Raw genomic sequence first — 20,219 nt, 5'->3', positions numbered from 1 at the left:
AAAGAAAGAAAGAAAGAAAGAAAGAAAGAAAGAAAGAAAGAAAGAAAGAGAAAGAAAGAAAGAAAGAAAGAAAGAAAGAAAGAAAGAAAGAAAGAAAGAAAGAGAGAGAAAGAAAGGGAATCTCAAGCAGATTCTGCACTGAACGTGGAGCCCAACCTGGGGCTGGATCTCATGACCCTGAGATCACTACCTGAGCCGAAACCAAGAGTCAGATGCTTAACCGACTGAGCCACCCAGGCTCCCCATGGGTTCAAGAAAGCTTTGAACAACCTGCACAGAAGCTCTGGGGTGAATATTGCAAATCATATGTCCCATGGTAGGTCATAATGGCAGAGACTTTCTATTCCAGCCTTGTGCAATCACCCAAAATCAGCTGCCCGGGAAAGGGCATGACCTTGTGCAAGGCTTCTCTCTGCAGCTGAAGGAGACCCTGATGCAGCTGACAGTGGGAGGTACCCTGTAGCTTGGGAGCACGTCCTTCCTTGAAGGGTGTTCTGGGCAGCATCTCCATATCTACTGCTAGGGCAAACAGAGATATCAAGCACATTCTCTTTTGCAAAGAACCAAAAGATCCACTTAATCTTTTTTTTTTTTTTAAACCTCTGCTTCCCCAGCTGGGGAAATCTTTTATTTGGTCAAGAAAGTAGAAGCATAGCAGAGGATATTTGTCCTCCAATATTTATTGTATACGTCTTCACTGATATTATGATCCCTTATTGGACATAAAGGTACTGAGAGTAAAGTTAGTTCTGGCCCGTGGGTTGGAGGCAGAAGTGGTGTGTACAACTTCTAGGAAGTATCCTTCAAGGGAGGAGGTATGATCGTCTTTCCCCTTTTCTCTTTTCTGCTTATTAGACTGTAAACATGATGGCTGGAACTTCAGTAGCCATCGGGACCATAAGGTAGAAGCCACATGTTGAGAATGGAGGAAATTAGGTTCCTGATGGTCATGGGAGTCACCACTAATCTAGACTGCTTACCTCCCCACTCTGTTTATGTGATAAAGAAATACATGTTCATCTTGGCTAAGGACATTTAAAAAAATATTTTGTTTCTCATAGATTAACCTATTCCTATCTGATGCAGAATTTGATCCCTATAAACTCATACAGCACAGAACATGCCTTAACATAAATATGGTATTGGCTTAGTGGAAGCATTTGGGCAGTGTGTGGTAAAGATTCAGATACTGCAGCATGGAAAACTGGAGACCCTTGCTGTCCAGTTGCAAGATATTTGTGGCATGAAGGGAAATAATTGAAAAGTATAAACTTGATTTGCTGGCTTTAAGTTTTCACCAGTTTCAGCAAAGTTCTTTGATTAACTCAGGTCAGAGCTAGTCAGTATGCAAGTAGGGATGGAAAGGTATACAGCTTTGCTAAGATGGGAACTCTGTCTATAATCTAAGTGGATTAAGAGTTCTATAATTTGGAAGGGCTGAAAAACCCAACTACTTCTCTACCTTTAAATCAAAGTACACAGAAACTGCGTTTGAACAAAAGCCTTGGAAGGAAATATGCCTGCATACGAGGCTGACAAAAATGGGTAAAGAATGCTGTCAACCTGGGGCGCCTGGGTGACTCTTGATTTCAGTTCAGGTCACGATCTCAGGGTGGTGAGACTGAGACCTGTGGCAGGCTTTCTGCTCAGCAGGGAGTCTGCTTGAATATTCTCTCCTTCTACACTTCCCCCTGCTCTTTCTTAAATAAACCTTTGAAGAAAAAAAAAAGAATGCTGTCAACCTGTTAAATCCCATTGTTTCACATGACCCCAGGTTAGCTGTCATTAAGGGTGAGATAGTTGAGCAGCACACGGAAGCCAGGAAATAAGAGTCTTTGGGCTTAAAAATTATATCTTGGCAAGAACTACAGCTGTAATTTCTCCCACACAGAACTGAGTGAAAACAAAAGGATCAGAGACCTTTAACATTTTTGCATCAATTATATTGCCAGATGATGCACAAGCCTGATGTACATTCATGGGCTTCCACTATTGCTACTGACAAGCACAGTTGTAGAGGTGTTTGGTATTTCTGAAGCAGCATTAGCAGAGGTGTCGGTATCTAGCCACCAGTACTGTGGACCCTAACATTCAGGACTGCAGACATGTACTGTACTAGAGCAGATCACAGTGGGTATAGTGTGGTGCTGGAGCTGGCCGCACAAGCAGCTTTCTGATGCTTGTGGTTCCTAGGTATATGCAGGAGCAATATAGTTCAGGAGTCTTCATCTCCTGATTGTAGGAGAGTCATTGCTCCGTGAGTGGCCTGGTTCTGCGAAGACTTTGGGACTCATTCCTGAAAAACTAATCTTAGAGTCTATTTAATCAACACTCCCAAGTATTCAATACTCTTTGCGCTTATACCAGGGGAATGGATTCTGTTCTCTTCAACTGAACCTTGACTGATACCATAAATTGTAAAGAATGAATGGCGGCTGCAGACAATAGGATTTCAGCTAAGATAAGAGAACTAGAATTAGGAAAATTAGGAAACTAGGATTGATTATCTGTCCTGGTAGAGTTTGAAAGTAGCAATGATTCTGCTAGTACTAGAGAATGAGACACTCCAGTACCTGATACACAGTGGCAAACTAAGAGACTGACCTACAATCATATTTCTAGTTCTGTCCTTGTCTGTTTTGGTTATCAACATTATACTGGCTTCAGAGTGAGTTGGGGTGCTTTCTTTTCTGCTCTCAAATAGGAATTATTAATCCCTTGATTATAACACCCTAGCTTCGAGCTTATTTTACCAAGTGATAGCAGCAGTTCAGAGTCACTCTGTGTGTGTCATACTGTTCTTTGTAAAAATTCAGTGATTAGGAGCTTTAAAGTCTCACTCTTCAAATGAGTATTTGGAAAGGGTATTGATTCTAAGGTGAGTAAATTAAAAGGCAGTTATCTGGATTTAGGATTCTTGGCTTGGCAAGGGAAGAGGTCATCAATGTCCTGCAGAGTTTTTAGGATAAAGATTTCCACTCTAGGTGATTTCTTCCAGTCTTGTGGTTTTAAATACCATTTGGTGACTCCTAAGTTTATATTCCCTGATCCAAATTCCCCCGCCCCCAACCCCCAGCTTGAAACTTGCTATCTGTTGGCTCAACTTCTGTGTATGTAAAGTAGGCATCTTAGTTTTAGTGTGCAAGAACAATAGTCCCTCACAACAAAGCCACTAGTACCCTAATGTTCAGCAAGGACCAACTACTATCCAGTTGCTTTGGGGGGGGGGAGAATAATACTTGTAATTTTTGTCTCTTTTTTGTTACAACCCATCAGTGGATCCTGTTGGCTCTACTTCAAAATATATCCTGAATCCTGCAGTTCTCAACATTTCCACTGCTACCACCTTACTCCAAGCCAAATAATTTATTTCCTGGGCATCTGGGACGGTCGCCTAGCTAACCTTCCTGCTTGTACTTTCGAAGGTCAGCAGTCTATCCACCACAAGCAGCCACTTTACAAATTATGCCAGTTCCCAAGCTTAGAACCATCCAATGACTTGCATTTCCGTACCCTGCTTAATCAGAGCCCTGCTGATGTTATTAACCTCATTTCCCACAATCTTCACCTCTAGGCTCAATGTGCTCTAAGCACCCTAGCCTCCTTGCTTCTGTCCAGAACGCCCAGCACATTAAGCTTGAGGACTTTTTAAACTTGCTGTTCTCTTTGCCTGACTCATTCTTCCCTGAGATTCCTCCAAGTTTCACTCTTTCAGCTCTCTGCTCAAATGTCAACTCAGAGGTCTTTCCAGACTATCATATCTAGAATAGCCCACTCTATCTCCTTTCCCTACCACTATTTCGTATCATTTTAGTTTAATGCCCCTATCTAGAATGTAGTTCCTATGGAGCAGGAAATATATTTCATTCATATCTTGTCCCTAGCTCCTTGAAAAATGCATGCGTGGCACCCTAGTAGGCACCTAAAATCACGCTTAAAATGAATTTGGACTGAATTATCCTAACTCCATCACTTGCTTTGTAAGGTAAGCATACCAACAAAAGGAAACAAAAACCAGATAAGGCCTGCCTCGCCGCATTTGAGCCCTAGTAAGGGCTCGCGCAGAAACCCTTTCTAGCTCCCCCAGCCAGAGCTGGGCCTTAAAAAGCTCTTTCCTCCTTGTCTGGCTGGGAAAGGAAAGGTGTAAACGGGAGAAAATGAGGCTTAGAAGGGCTGAGGAAGGAGCCTCAGTTGAGAACTCGCTGTTAACCATGGCAGCTCTGGTTTCGGTTGGGGGGCCGGGGGGTCGGGACTGTTATTCTACTCAGAAAGTCCAGGCGCCGAGCACCAAGCAAACCCGTCAGCCATTTTCCGAAACTAGTCTCCCTAGTAACCCCGCCCGAGTGCGTACGCAAGAAAGGGGGGCGGGACTTATTGTGAGGGCCTCACTCCGGAAACCGCACCCTCGGAGGCGTCCCACCGTCGAGGATTCACAAAACGCGGAGCCAGATTTAACAGTCGGCGGTGAAAGCGCGCACTCGAACGCCAATGAGAGCGGAAGGAGGGGACCGCTCCTGAAGGGTACTCTGCATATCTAGCAATGATTGGTGGAGTTCTCCTTTCTTCTTTTTGGTATTGGTTAGGCTTCCTTCTTCTGCACACCCACTTGGCTTTTGTGTAGGTACTTCTGATTGGCTCCTCCTGGTGGTGGCGGGAGGGGGGCAAGGTTTGGGGGATTGCTCATCGCAGATTGGTGGATTTGAGCACCTAGCGTCGTCTTCTCGAGGAAGGAGACCGTCCCATCCTCTCCCTGTCCCGTCTCCCGACCCGTACGCTTTTCCTCAACTCGCGCGCACGAATGGTTAAAAAAAAAAAAAGGGTGTGAGGCTCGAGCCCGCCAGCCAGGCCTCCAGCACCTAGCGCGCGCCCTCAGCGAGGACCCGCGCGAGCTGCCCGTGACGCTGCCTGCGCTATTTGAAACTGCAGAACCCGTTAGGATCTTGGGGAAACTACCGTTCCAGCTGGTTCCGGAGCCCGTGCGTGCCAGGGGGGCGAGTGGCGTCCGCGAGGCGGCTCCTGCCTTTCGCGTCTCTGCAGCGTGGAGACTAGAACTGGCACTTTCGAAGGACGCCACCTCCAATCGCAGTGCTGGCGCGGGCGGAGGCTAAAACACGGGGGTCCTGAGAGTGAGGAAAACGCGCCAAGTTCCCCTCGGTGGTGGAGTGGGAAAGACCCTAGCGGTTCAGGCGCTTGGCGAGCGGGACTACTTCTGGTGCTCCTTGCCATCCCGGGGCGGGGGCGGGCGGGGGCGGGCGCCGCTCGCGGGATGTAGTTGGTGCCGGCACAGGGCAGGACCGAGCGGCAGCCCGGGTTCCCGCTCTTGAGAGCGAATGGTCACTCCCCTGAGGGGAGGGCAATCCAGCCAGCTTTTCCTTGGGTCGGGGGCCCCGTGGGCCCCGGGCAGGGTCTCACCTGTCGCACCCACACCCATCCCGGCTGCACTCGGGGCGTCACCGCCGCGAACCTCGCTTTGGGCCATGACCAGGTAAGGAGGGCCTGGGGAGGAGGGGCCGGTGCGTGGGCGCCGAGGCAAGTTCGGCTGGCTCCCGAGGGGCGCTGCCCTGGGACCCCGGCGTCGGCGCCGCGGGGGACGCCAGGACCAGTTCGCTGCGGCGCCCTTGCTGAGCTGCCAGCCGGGCCCTCCGGGCACCGGAGTGTGTGTGTGTGAGGGGATGCCTCTCCTGCCGCCGCAGGGATTTGGGGAGGCAGGTGCGGGCTGGGCGTAAATAGGCCAACTCCGCGGGCGAGGGGGCCGGGAGCTGCGGGTGTCCGGAGTCGCCACCGGCCAGCCTCCCGCCGGGCCCGGGCCGTGTCTGACGGGCACGGACGACAGCACAGCCTCGTCTTTTCACTTTTGCGTTCCTGGAGTGATGCGGGGTCTGGAGAAAATGTTTCCACTCAACGTTGTCCGGTGTTGGGTATTGCTAAATTTTATCGCGCACTCTCAGTTTTTCTAGAAGTATTTAGAAGGCCACGTGTTTTAAACCTTTGTCGAGGATGCTTTCCTTGATTGTTTTACGTTTTTCCTGAAAAATTGGAATTGAGTCGTGTCGTCTTGTAAAGGGAAGAACTTAAAACTAATGAGACTGAATGTTCATACTGTCATTTGTTCAAGAGTGTTTCATGCTCGATTTATTGGGTTTTCTGCGAAAACTGATTTAGATTTCAGGAAGGGCAGGAGCAAGAAGCGGTGTAGCATAAGATACGGTACTTGGTAAAAATGTGATATTGTCAAGGTTGTTAAATGTTAGTGATTTGAGGGAGCCAGAAGGGTTTATTGCTTAGGATTCATCCGTTATTTCACCTGCGCGGTTATTTTTTTCTAATATGTATTTAAATCCGGTTAGAGAATACACTTTCCATCATTTATAAGACTTGGTTCCCAAGAAACACCTTTGACAAGAATCGTTACTGCTTAGAGATCCCTGTCAACCTCGCTTAGACTGGTTTATCATTCACGATAGTTTTCCATCAGTAGCATTAAGTGACTAGGAGGGTAAATTGAGTTGGAGAGTTGGATGGGGAAATTGGTCAACTTTCCAGTTACTTCTGAGTTGAGTCTCAAAAATGTGGTTTCACTACCGAGTTCAGTGTTCCGAAATCCGAGATCAGCGGCCGAGTGAAATGCTTACTAGTAAAGATGGAGTTTGAGTGAATTTTGTTAGTTTACTGTTCATCCTATTACTGTGTCCATATCTGAAAGTCATTGTCGACCTTTTGTGTTCTGATATTCTGGTCAGATAATTTTCCCCCAGATATCTTACAATAGGACGGGTGTATTAAATAACTATCACAAATACTGCTGGGGTTTTTTTCATCCAAAAGTTTTAACAAGGAAAAAAAAGGTTGCAGAAGTCAAAATATTTTTTTCTACTCTAAGCAGCACTAAAAAAATTATAGTTTAAAAAAGTGGAAAACCAGTAGTGTATTGTGGTGTTCAGTGCATAACAAGTTGGTCTGCGCAAAGTGCAGCATGTCTTTACACCACTAGCCTAACTGTGCATGTTTTATTACTTTTCACTCGACTTTTTAGGTATAACTGAACACCAGATCTATGCCTTTGCTTATATGCAGATTATACTTTAATTGGGAGTATTGTTGATGCACAACTTTACATTAGTTTTGGGTTTGCAACATAGTGACTTGTGCAAATTATACTTTAGAGAAGCTTTTTAGAGACTTTATTTCATGTATTCATAGTAATGACTGGAAAAGACCTTGGAAGTAAGATTCACTCACTTCTAGCACTCTTGACTTCCCATTCATCCCTTTCTCACCCTCTACTTAAGAATTACAGATGGTTGTTGCTCAGTATTTACTGAATAAGTTAAAATAAAAATTAGCTTTTTACTCAATACTACTTTGTAGATATACTAAAATGGGGATAGCTCGTGATGTGACCCTTAATCTAATAGACTAATGGAAGTTCAGTGTCTGTTATTTTTTGTTGTTTAAGAAAGTTAAGGACAAATGGCAAGCTCCTTCATTTAAGCAGTAAGCATCGAGTGCCTATTATTGGCCAAGCACTGGGTTTTTTAAATGTGAAGTTCTAATTAGTTCCATTCCTTGGTAAATTTTCAGAATTAATGATTTTATTGCCTACAGTGGATAACTGAAAAGTAATGAGACTTTTTCTCTGCGATTAACAGATATGGTTGGTGATTACAATATCCTTGTATAAATTAATTCTTGTCACCTCCTTGGGATTTGAAGAGAAAATGCCTGGTGTCATACCTAGTGAAAGTAATGGGCTTTCAAGAGGTAGCCCATCAAAGAAAAACAGACTTTCCTTGAAGTTTTTTCAGAAAAAGGAAACTAAGAGAGCCTTGGATTTCACGGATTCTCAAGAAAACGAAGAAAAGGCTTCTGAATATAGAGGATCTGAAATGTATGTATCAAGTATATTTCTGTATTTTCAAAATTTCATATCAGTGAAGAAGCAGTGAACTTTGATATCTCCAGACATTCTGACTTGATATGATAGTCTTTGAAGGCAAACACACACAGTAGTGAGACAAACCTATTAGCCAATTAGATTAACTTGAAGAAATATTTATTGGCTACAATTATTTTTCAGTTCAGACTTGTTCGTAGTGTAGCACAGTCTGTTTAAAGGGTAAAGAAATTTTTTTGTGTGTGGTTCAGAAGACTTGACAGTTCTTGAGATATTTAAACTTTATAGTCATACCTAATATGTATGAATTATCAAGCCTGTTGTATAGTTGACAATTTAAGATAAACTTAAAAATGCTTTGATGCAAATAAATCCTTCAGTGACTGAGATCTGAACAAAATGGAATATTTTGCTGTTCTAGTTGTAGTCTACATTAGGTCGCTGTTCAGCAATTAGGTGCACTGCTGTATTTGACTAAAGTGGATTTGGTCTCGTGTAATTTCCTAATATTTACCAATAATCAGTTTAGGAGATGTGAATCTTACGTTTAAAACACTTTGAGGTGCTAGAGTAGTAAGTAGCAGCTGTAAAATAAATAAAAATGCTGTGAGGACCTACTATTTGTTAAAGTAAGGTAAAAGAATTATAAACTTGAACAATTCATTTTAAAGTGAAGGACAGCTGTGTAATTCTCTTTATAGACGCTTTCCTTTTAATCTTAACAGAACCTGATTTCTTAGGTAGTACAGCCTCTCCTAGATACTGTCATAGCTTATTTCCAGGTTTTTATTGAGTTAGACTACTTTTCAAAATGTCACATAGGGTTTATTAATCACAGTACCAGTTCAATTTTCTACTCTCTAAAATGGGATTAACAGCTTCATGAGAATTGTTTAGAGGCTTGTTGTGTATATTTTTAAAGTGCTTGTAAAATTTTATTCTGGGTCTGTAGCAATTTTCGCACCTGTACAGATTCTTCTCAAGTGTCACCTGAATAAAGTCCATATGCTTTTCAGTTCATACAACTTTTGGGAAAAGACTAAATCTAAGGAGGTATTATTTGCACTTTGTTTCTTTAAGATACTACACTTCATAAAACCTCTCTCTGCTCTGTACTTAATAGTGATCAAGTTGTTCCTGCAGCACAGTCCTCACCTATAAACTGTGAGAAGAGAGAAAATTTGTTACCATTTGTGGGACTGAATAATCTCGGCAATACTTGTTATCTTAATAGTATACTTCAGGTAAATTGATTTTGCTATATAATAAAGCTTTAGTAGGCAAAGCATGATGTCACATTTAATGTTCTGAGCATTTCAGATGATTGGGAGTATTTTAATCGTCCATACGTCTTTGCCTTTGATTGTAAATAAACTAGAATGGACTAAAGTAATGATCTAAATTGGGTGTCACCAGCTTCCTTTGGGGTGAGAGAAAGTGATACATTAAATAAAATTGGGATAACAAAATTGAATTGACTTTGGTTAATCGGCAGATGCCAAACCCTTAGTTTTTCTGCTTGATTTTTAATGCTATGGTGACATGAATTTTAACCTTTGAAATTCTGCTTTATGTTGTACCCTTGTAACCATAAGTCTTAGCAATATGTGCCCAGCCTCAGTGCTTTGCTGCCTGTGAGGGAAGACAGTGGGCTACTATGATGAAATAGAAAACAATTTTTGATCTAATATTCTCAGAATTTTAACTAATGCACATTTATTTAAAAGTGTTCTACAAAAAATGTAGATAGTGTTTTAATGACTTTAGGTATATTGTTTGCTCAGTAAACAAACACTCAGACACTCTTATTTTCTATAGGTATTATATTTTTGTCCTGGTTTTAAATCTGGAGTGAAGCACTTATTTAATATTATTTCAAGGAAGAAAGAAGCCCTAAAAGAGGAAACCAATCAAAAAGATAAGGTAAAAAATAAAAGAACAGAATATATAAAAAGTAAAGTAATGGAAATTCACTTGCTTAGAAATGAGAAAGTAATAATACACAGAGGATTTGGGAAGCAATTAAATTTCTCAGTATCCTGTTTTCAGAAAGGCATTTTTTTCTATTCTTATAGGTTAGCTAACTACATTATCACCTTTTACAGTGTCTTCTCCTGCCCTCCAATTTATTGCTTACCAATAAACATTGTCATTTATATGCCACAGTCAGTTTATCATACCATTGTACCATCTGCTACTTATTTATTGTGTTTTCAAGTACTCACTTTTAAAATTTAAGTAAATATAATGAAACTTTTGACTTACACAATCAGAAAACCATTTTCTTCCAAATAGAAATTAAAAATACTCTTAAAATTTTAGTTTATTTGTATACCTCCATAAAATTAGTGTTATAATGAAATTAAATTTAGCAAAGCTAGTATTGTCTAGTGAGACAGAAAAGGGGGAATGTACTTTATTTAATGGTTTATGGGTTTCTTTTTTCACAGGGAAATTGCAAAGAAGATTCTTTGGCAAGTTATGAACTAATATGCAGTTTACAGTCCTTGATCATTTCAGTTGAACAGCTTCAGGCTAGCTTTCTCTTAAATCCAGAGAAATACACAGATGAACTTGCTACTCAGCCAAGGCGACTGCTTAACACACTCAGGTATAGCCTTTAATATAATTTTAGGATTCCAGCTTAGCAGCTTACTGCTCTCTTTGGAGGAGAGTGATATGTGAACAAATAGGGGGAATAAAGGGCAAGGAAAACAGAAACTACAGATCTACAGTCCCTAGTATCCCCGAGGCTCTGGAAATTAGACATTTCTTTGGTAAGTTTGGTACTAATAAATTCATTAGATCTGAATCGGTATGAGGCTTTTTTATAGGCTTTATTATTTATAATGTGAATATTCATACATTTTTCTGTAGAAATAGTATGTTTAATTATGGAATACTGCCCCCATCATGTTGGTGAAAGATATTGAAGTGCCATATTTTTGATCTGAAAATTAATGAATTTGTCAACTACATTTGGTCCTAAGAAATTTCAGATTAGGAATTATAGGTTTTTTTTTCAAAATATACATAAGAACTGTAAATTGCAAATATTCTAGTTTTGTTGTGTGTGCTTGCAGAACTATTAACTGGATTAGATTTTTTTCTATTGTCTTAAATGAAACTTTATCCAATATATAAAATAGCTTTATCTGTTATAGGGTAAATCTTTAAAAAGTTATTTAGTTTAAGAATAGACTGAGGGTGGGGCATCTGGCTGGCTCAGTTGGTAGAGCATGCAACTCTTACTCTAGGGGTTGTGAGTTCTAGTCGCATGTTGGGTGTAAAGATTAAAAAAAAAAAAAGAGGCCTGGGTATAAATACACTGTCTGTGTTTGTTGATGAGCAGTGTAGTGTAGCATGGTGGCCAAGAGCAGGTTTGAGTCCTGGCTTTGAGCAAGCTACCTTACCTGTAAACCACGGTGATAATAGTACTTACCTCATAGAACTGTTAGAATTACATTATATATCTAACAAACATAAAAAAGCATCTTGAATAAAACCTGGTACATGGTAAAATATATGTATACTAGCTGTTACTAGTATTTAGAAGAGGATGAAAGCATTTGTGATAATGAATAGGAGGTAAAATTTACAAGTTCAGGTAAGAAGAAGTTTCAAATTAGTTGAATTAAATGTTTTTAGATTTTTAAAATAATTTGATATCCCTCTAAAGGAATTAATTTCTCTGTAGAAAGGGCTTTTGTGTTCTGTCTTTAAAACTAGAATAGATGAAATGGAAATTTTTATTTATAGGGAACTCAACCCTATGTATGAAGGATATCTACAGCATGATGCACAGGAAGTATTACAGTGTATTTTGGGAAACATTCAAGAAACATGCCAACTCCTAAAAAAAGAAGAAGTAAAAAATGTGGTAGAATTATCCACTAAGGTAGAAGAAAAACCTCATCAGAAAGAGGAAATGAATGGTATTAACAGCATAGAGATGGACAATCTGAGGCATTCTGAAGATTATAAAGAAAAACTCCAAAAAGGAAATGGGAAAAGAAAAAGTGACATTGAATTTGGTAACATGAAGAAAAAAGTTAAAGTATCCAAGGAACACCAGTCATTGGAAGAGAACCAGAGACAAACCAGATCAAAAAGGAAAGCTACAGGTGGTGATACGTTAGAGATTCCTTCTAAAATAATCCCCAAGTATGTTTCTGAAAATGAAAGTGCAAGACCCTCACAAAAGAAATCAAGAGTTAAAATAAATTGGTTAAAGCCTGCTACTAAGCAACCCAGCATTCTTTCTAAATTCTGTAGTCTGGGGAAAATAACAACAAACCAGGGATCCAAAGGACAGTCGAAAGAAAATGAATATGATCTTGAAGAGGACTTGGGGAAGTGTGAAAATCATAACACAGCTAATGGTTGTGAACTTGAGTCTCCAGGGAATAATGTTAAGCCTGTTAATGTTAATGAAGTTAAGCCCATAAACAAAGGTCAGTATAATTTATTCTTAGACTTTGATAGGTAGGAGGATTAACAGCTGCAGAACTGTAATGTTCTTAGATATTTGTACAATATAAATCTGCTTCGAGTTTTAAGATAATTTTAACACAACATGAACTGTGTGGTGTTTTAAACACTGCTGTGTGTATATAAATCTCAATCTTAAGGTGATATTAATGTAAGGTAATGTTAATTTATGGTTTATAAACAAGGGGAGTTCAATACATTTTAATGGAGTTAGTTATTTTTTTGCCTCCTTCTGAAAGCAGTACTTGACAATAAACTCAAGAAGTTGCATTTAATGAAATACATTTTTAGAGAACTAAGTAGTTACACTGTACTTGAAACTGGATTTCTACCTAGTTTCATCCAGATCTCAGACAAAATGTATTGACATGGTTAATGGTTTTACCAACAGTGTCATACTTATTTTGGGGTTATTCCTATAGGAATGTCTTTGGGAAGGGAATTAAATGACACAATTGTGACTTTCTTTCTTAGAAACAACAGTAATTCATATTCAATACTATCTTTACAGGGAATTTATAGGCCCAATGAGTAAGGCACCTCTTAATGCTAATAAGCAAGTTTAGATATAAAAATTAACCTTTTACTCATGCTACACTGTAAATGAACTATTGGTTATGTGGAATGTGCTGAAAAGTCTTCCTGTTTTTTTTTTTTTTTTTTGTTTTTTTGTTTTTGTTTTTAGGTGCAGAGCAAATTGGTTTTGAGCTAGTAGAGAAATTATTTCAAGGTCAGCTGGTATTAAGGACTCGTTGCTTAGAATGTGAAAGTTTAACAGAAAGAAGAGAAGATTTTCAGGACATCAGTGTACCAGTACAAGAAGATGAGCTTTCCAAAGTAGAGGAGAGTTCTGAAAGTAAGCAGAATTGAGTCTTTTAAGGACTTGTGTGGACCATGGAATAAGTGGTTTTCTTCAATGAAAAACAGTCTAATAGTAGCTTGTATAATTATTGAGAAAAAAGAGCTGGCTTTTAGTGTCTCTGGTATAATAAAATCTTTCTGCTCATATAGATTCACTCGTTAACAGTTAGCATTTGGAAAATTGTGGCATCTTTATTTTGATGTTGTACAGTGGGAAAATGGGAACATGAAACACTTTAACTTTTGGATATCTCAGCCTTCAAGCAACATTATTTGAGCCACTGTTAAAAGTAGGGAAAGGATACGGGAAGTGATCACGAGACTGGCTTAACCTGTTCAGATACTAGAAATTAATAGCTAAACTAAAGTCTGTCTTAACGCTCAGAGAGTAGGTTATCTTCATTTTGCCATCCCTGTCACCTGAAAGCTTTTTGGCTGCCCAAATATTTAAAAGACATGTATACTGTTGAGGATGAACTTAACAAGCTTCTGAAACTTAAGGAATGTTTTTATTATTTGGGAAGGATTAGTCAATTGAAATTGCATGCTAATTTTGAACATGGAACTTGTTTAATTTTAAACGTCTGAGAGGTTTTTCATTTGTGAGTGAAAGGAATTCTCTTATGTAGTTTCTCCAGAGCCAAAAACAGAAATGAAGACCCTGAGATGGGCAATTTCACAGTTTGCTTCAGTGGAGAGGATTGTAGGAGAAGATAAATATTTCTGTGAAAATTGCCATCATTATACTGAAGCTGAACGAAGTCTTTTGTTTGACAAAATGCCTGAAGTTATAACTATTCATTTGAAGTGCTTTGCTGCTAGTGGCTTGGAGTGAGTATTATAAATATATGAAAAAAAATGAGCTGCTGTAAGAAATTTTGTTCAAAATACTATAATAGTAACAAAATAGTGTAATAGCATTATAATATAAACTACAGAAATGAAGTAATTTATAAAGATTACCTTAGAAAAGTCTGTTCTCTTTTAGTTTACTTGTAAAAATGCATCAATTTAAATCCTTTTGGTATATGAATACATATTCTAGGATTTCTTCCCACATCTTTTAATCTTCAGTCCTTATTAGAAACAGTTTCACGTTGAATTGATTAAAGCAGCAAACAGATATTTTATATACATTGAGTTTTTTTTTTTTGAGGGGAGAAAAAGGCAAAATTATTTCATTTTCAAGGTAAGCCAGGAGTCAAACTAGTTCTTTAAAGAATGAGAGATTCTTCTGTTGTTAAAAATTTAAGTATCTTGGTGAGATGTATACATGTTAATGAATTGTTTGAAATTACCACGAGGGCTTCCCACTGGGTCTCTACACACTTCATTGTGCCTAAAGAGGACACATAGTGCTTTCTTTCAGTGGACTTTTTCTTGGCTACTGTTTTTTTCCCCCAAATCCTGGTGGAGAAAGCCTTCACATTAAAGTTACTTACTAAAATATAGAGGATTTTCAAGTTAAATGGCATTTAAAAAACTGATTTTCTCATTGTATAAAATTAGGAAAGGGAGAATGCCATATATCCTTCACAGAAACAGCTGAATATTAGCATTTATTTCAGTATTTTTTCTTTGTGTACGTTAAGTATACAAAATTAGAGAGTCTGGTTTTTATTTTCTGTTTCTATAACCACTAAATATTAAGGGTCATTCAGACTTCTACTTGGTTTCACATTTGGGGGTAAAACTGAATATATGTAAAGTGGAATTGCAGAAAACCCCCCTTTTTTTTTTCCTTCTGAAGGTTTGATTGTTATGGTGGTGGACTTTCCAAGATCAACACTCCTTTACTGACACCTCTTAAATTGTCACTAGAAGAATGGAGCACAAAGCCAACCAACGACAGCTATGGATTATTTGCGGTTGTGATGCACAGTGGCATTACCATCAGTAGTGGGCATTACACTGCTTCTGTTAAAGTCACCGACCTTAACAGTTTAGAACTAGATAAGGGAAATTTTGTGATCGACCAAATGTGTGAAGTAGGTAAGCCAGAACCATTGAATGAGGAGGAAGCAAGGGGTGTGGTTGAAAATTATGATGATGAAGAACTGTCAATTAGAGTCAGTGGAAATACACAGCCAAGTAAAGTTTTGAACAAAAAAAATGCAGAAGCTATTGGACTTCTTGGAGGACAAAAGAGCAAAGCGGATTATGAGCTATACAACAAAGCATCTAATCCTGATAAAGTTGCCAGTACAGCATTTGTTGAAAATAGAAATTCTGAGACTAACAATACTAATGGAACCCATGAATTTGATACAAACAAGGAATCCAGTGACCAAGCAGGCATTAACTTTAGTGGATTTGAGAACAAAATTTCATATGTAGTGCAAAGCCTCAAGGAGTATGAGGGGAAGTGGTTACTTTTTGATGATTCTGAAGTGAAAGTTACAGAAGAGAAGGACTTTTTGAATTCTCTTTCCCCATCTACATCTCCTACATCTACTCCTTATTTGCTATTTTATAAGAAATTATAGAGTGAGTATTTTCCTTATGTATATATTAAACAGACCTGGACAAAAGCTGGTAAAGTTGATTGATTACATCAAAGAGTCTAGCTTATCTTTTGAAGCTATTGGATATTATTGGTCTCTAGGTTTTTATATAAATAGTGAAATTTGAATTACTGAAAACCATGTTAATTTTTAGAATTCATTTCCTGTAGTAGAGACTAGTGATGCATTAGCTTCTGGGAACAAACTTGTATAGGTTCTTAATTGAATTATTCAAAGGGGAAGCATTTAAACACTTTCGAGTTTACACCTATCTTTTGTGTTTGCTTTTTAAAATAAAGTGCTTGTATTTGTATCTCCATATTTTGGAGTAATTATCTATATGATGTTTATAGGTCCTGTGGTTTTTCAGCTAAGAAGCAGAAGCTCATTTCAGTACATTTAGTTTTATAAGTCATGGAGCCAAATCTTTAATGGGCTGTATTTAGAGGCACAAAGTCTGGAATATGTGTGTATTCACAGTAGTGTATATTTTGTGCCTTGACTCACTTTGAAAAGTGTCTCAGAAAACCTGGGCAGCCAGTCCTATCTTCACAAGAATTTTATATGTATTTATGAAAATGATTCTGTATTCTAGTAAATCTTTGGGCATGGACTAATTTGTATCTCTTCATAGTCATTCTGCACGATCTGTATATAGTATATCAAATTTAGAGGTGTGACCTTAAATTTAACTTTTTTTAAAACCCAGGAGGTCAATAAAATTAAAACTGCTTAACAACTATGTATACAACTGCTCAAATTTTTTTACTTGCATTGTTTTTTTACCGTAACTATAGCTGAGTTCTATTAAGAAAATGTATGTGTATATATAATATATGTATATATACAGACACATACCTAGGAGAGAATAAACATGCATAATTACCTTTAATAATACTGTGACAGTTGGAGGTGAAGAGATTTTTCAAATAGGAGTAACGGCTTAGTCCATCCATGTTGTCATACTTGAGAAGTTTATAGTAAATATTGTTGCATTCTAAGTTGTCCTTTAAAGTAGACATAACTATGGAATCCGTAAAGATGATGCTTTGTGCACACACAGAAATGTGGTTAAAATTTCATTCTAAATGTATGTTAAATTGGTAAATGATCAATTACTTTATGACTTAAGACATTAAAAACAATTCTAAAGAATATATAAATGCTATTAGAATAACACTTTTATAACTTCATTTCAGCAAATAGGAGTACCTGTCAACTAATAAATTAGTCACACAGTTAAGTCATGTCTTACATTCTTCCACAAGATGGTGTGATAAAAACGTTATGGTTCTCAGCTTATTCTACATTCAGAATCACTAATGGAACTTTTAAAAACAAACAGCCCTGAACACTACCCCTAAGTTTCTGATAGAGTAAGAATTATTAATGGAACTTTTAAAATGCAACAGCCCTGAACACTACTCATAAGCTTCTGATGGAGTAGTTCTAGGATAAAGCCTGGGCCTCATACTCAAGAGACAGCCAATGTTAAGAACTATTGGTATAGATTGATATGAGAAAGTTTATGTTTTAAGCAAATTGAAGTACGTGGGTAATAAGGAAGTGTTCAGTAGCATACCACTGTTCTCAGAGGAAGCCTGTTTTTATTCAAGTCAGAAAACAGTACTGTATGGTAATTAAATCAAAATTATATAAATTCTAGAGTTCTTGATACCATCACTGAGATTTATGTGAAATATTCCAAGCGCTACATAATATAATGAGAAATGACCTAGGGATTACTTAATATTCGCTCCCTTATGTATACCTCCCCCATCCCTGCCCTAAAGAGGAGAGTATTTGTTACCTTATTTTTGTTTTAATGAATTTCCATTCTTGACTCCTTGTCTTTCCTTATTGTTCATGTGGATCCTCTGTCCCCAAATTTGTTTTTGAGGTTATGCCTTTCTGACTCCTCAGTTCACCCCTTTTGGTCCAATACTGTTGACTCATCTGAAAAAATCTTTTTATGATTCAGTCTTTGAATTGATGTAGATAAGGTGAATTTGAGATAATACTGCTAGTTATACAGGTAGGCTGGAGAAAGGATATCAGCCATCCCCCTGTGGTCTCAGGAGATGCAGACATTTTTGAAATCTTGTTTCAACTACAGAATGAAGGCACCATATTCAATCACTTTTCATGTCACTGGTCAATAGATCGAAAGGAAAATTAAAAATGATGCCTTTCTATAAGCTATATTACTACACAAAGAAAAAAAAAACATTTTCCAAAACACTTCCAAAAATCATTAATATGTAGTTTCTTGGATAAACTTGCCAAGTAATTGGAATAAATACTTTCGAAAAGATTCTTGCCTTAGTTTTTCATGTCAGAGTTATTTTAAATTAGCTCGTAATTTCAATTAAAACAGCTAATTTTACCTTTTACAGACACTTTATAAAGTCTATACAAGTGTTAAAAAATAAAACTTTTCATTCAACTGGTAGATTAAAATCAAACACCAGCTCTCAGTGTCATTTTTATGGTGATATAAGATCACTCTAAAGCAGATTTCTGGTTTACTAGTTGAGATGACCAAACTCATAAAATGACTGGCTTGTTTAATTTGAAACAAAGGAATCACTCACTTTAGTTGCTGAGAGTCCTGAGGTTCATACTACTATCAGTGTAACAAGATTGAGAGTCAAAGATTAAGCTGTGACTGGTAGCAGCTATCCCAGTATTTGTTATTTATAGACAAAAGTTTCATCAGGTAAAGTTACTCTGCAATTTATCCTAAATTTTGGTTTCTAAATGGAAAATACCTTAGAAACCTGTTTTAAGACTTCACAAACCAGTTATCAATATCTACCTCTACCCATTTATTCACTTACTTAATTTGGGGCTCTGGCCCATAAAATGTCAGTTTTCATTTTTAAAACTGCTAGTTTTGGAACTAGTTCTTGAATCAAGTAGAGATTCTCTGCTTTTGTCAACAAAAATTTTTAAAGTCTCACTCAGTAAAATTAGTGTAAACGTTCACATATTTAATAGTACCTTTAAAATAAGCATTACTACATTTAAAATGGTTCCAAAATGAATCTATAAATGGTAATATAAATTAAAAAATACAAACTTAAAGTAAATAAATTTAACATTAGCTATGGTATAAATAATAGTAAATGTATAGTGAGTCATTACTTTTGAGTCTTAAAAAAAGATAACAGCATATTACCAGAACATGAGAAACCATGGCCATGATTCTCAAACTTCAGTGATCTACATTTGATACTGTTTTGGCCACTGCGTTCTTCAATGAGTAGTAAATTACTGCTAGAATTTCCAGAAAAAAGCCCCAAGTCTTGTTTTTCAATAAATCTTCTTTTCACACTCAATATTGAATACATGGCTCTCTTCAAATGAATAAGACAAGTGCATTTATTTTAAAGATCCATTTTGCGCAGGCTCATCCGACTGAAGGAATCTCTGGGGAGAAAATGAAAGGATATAAGTAAACAATTTTTTGCATATTCCTTTAAACTATGCTTTACATACTTCTTTCTGCCAGAGCTATCTCAAAGTTTTGCCATCAAAAACTTAAAATGTTTTTTGTCATCAGAGTTCTTAACTTTCAAGTTACATGTTCATCCTATACATTTTGCCTTATATATTCTGGTTTTATAGATTAAAAGTATATTACAGTAATCACTTTGCCAAGTGCATTAATTTATTCATTTGTCCAATAGGTGTATTACATAATTGTGATAAAACAGGAACAAAGAGATAAGGGGAGAGATTTCAGGAAAATATTTGTGATTATTAAAAGGGAAAGGGAGGTGCTGCTTGTTTAAAATTTTAAATCCTAAGAATTTGGTGGTTCTCAAACTCCTGGGTTTTAGGTCCTTTTTACACTTAAAAATTGAGGACCCCAGGAAGCTTTTGTTCATGTAGATTCTATATTGATATTTACCATATTAGAAATTAAGAAAATTTTAAATTATTACTTTATAAAATAACCCATCAGGTTACTATAAATAGCACTGTTTATTTTAAAAAACGTAAGAATTTTAGAAGAGTGGCATTCTTATTTAATGTCTAGCTTATAGAAAGCCTAAATTCTCATCTGTTTCTGCATTCAATCTTTTACAATATTTGCATTGCATGTCGTCTCTGGAAAACTCTATGTACCCTCATGAAAGAACGACAGGGAAAAAAGTAAATATTTGGTATTAATATGAAATTAATTTTGATTTAGAAACCTTAAAGGGCCTCAGGGATCCCCTTCTGTGTGTCCCAGGTCACACTGAGAAACACTATCTTAACAGCTTTTAAGCCTACTGCAAAATAATATTTCAGGTTATGTTAATCAGCAAAATACAGATTCTAAAGAAATATTATTTTCTAAATTCTCAAGAAATTAAGAGTGAAGAGGATAATATTCTTCAATACCTCTTAATGTATTTTTCTCCATCCTGAAACTGGTTTCTTTTGTTTATCCTTCCTGCCATTAAGATTAAACCCTG

The 20,219-nt window shown here is 37.6% G+C and overlaps 2 protein-coding genes across 2 annotated transcripts in view; one reads left to right on the top strand and one right to left on the bottom strand.

The window, feature by feature from the left end:
* The first annotated feature begins 4,718 nt into the window (after positions 1 to 4,718).
* Positions 4,719 to 16,503, top strand: USP1 (ubiquitin specific peptidase 1). The gene is made up of 9 exons (XM_040627214.1): positions 4,719 to 5,485; positions 7,650 to 7,888; positions 9,018 to 9,138; positions 9,713 to 9,817; positions 10,345 to 10,505; positions 11,654 to 12,348; positions 13,071 to 13,241; positions 13,876 to 14,077; positions 14,997 to 16,503. Exons 2-9 carry the CDS (start codon positions 7,719 to 7,721, stop codon positions 15,730 to 15,732), a joined length of 2,361 nt encoding a protein of 786 aa, XP_040483148.1. The 5' UTR covers positions 4,719 to 5,485; positions 7,650 to 7,718; the 3' UTR covers positions 15,733 to 16,503.
* A 2,613-nt stretch (positions 16,504 to 19,116) lies between these two features.
* The window catches only part of DOCK7 (dedicator of cytokinesis 7), a 201,827-nt gene continuing 200,724 nt past the window's right edge, over positions 19,117 to 20,219 (bottom strand). Inside the window, exon 50 of the mRNA XM_040627213.1 lies at positions 19,117 to 19,182. Coding sequence (XP_040483147.1) covers positions 19,140 to 19,182 — 43 coding nt within the window. The 3' untranslated portion in view covers positions 19,117 to 19,139. The remainder of the gene's footprint in view (positions 19,183 to 20,219) is intronic.

The sequence above is a fragment of the Ursus maritimus genome, unplaced genomic scaffold (assembly GCF_017311325.1).
Source record: "Ursus maritimus isolate PB19 unplaced genomic scaffold, ASM1731132v1 scaffold_12, whole genome shotgun sequence".
NCBI classification, from domain to species: domain Eukaryota; kingdom Metazoa; phylum Chordata; class Mammalia; order Carnivora; family Ursidae; genus Ursus; species Ursus maritimus.
This window is presented reverse-complemented; position numbering and strand designations above follow the sequence as displayed.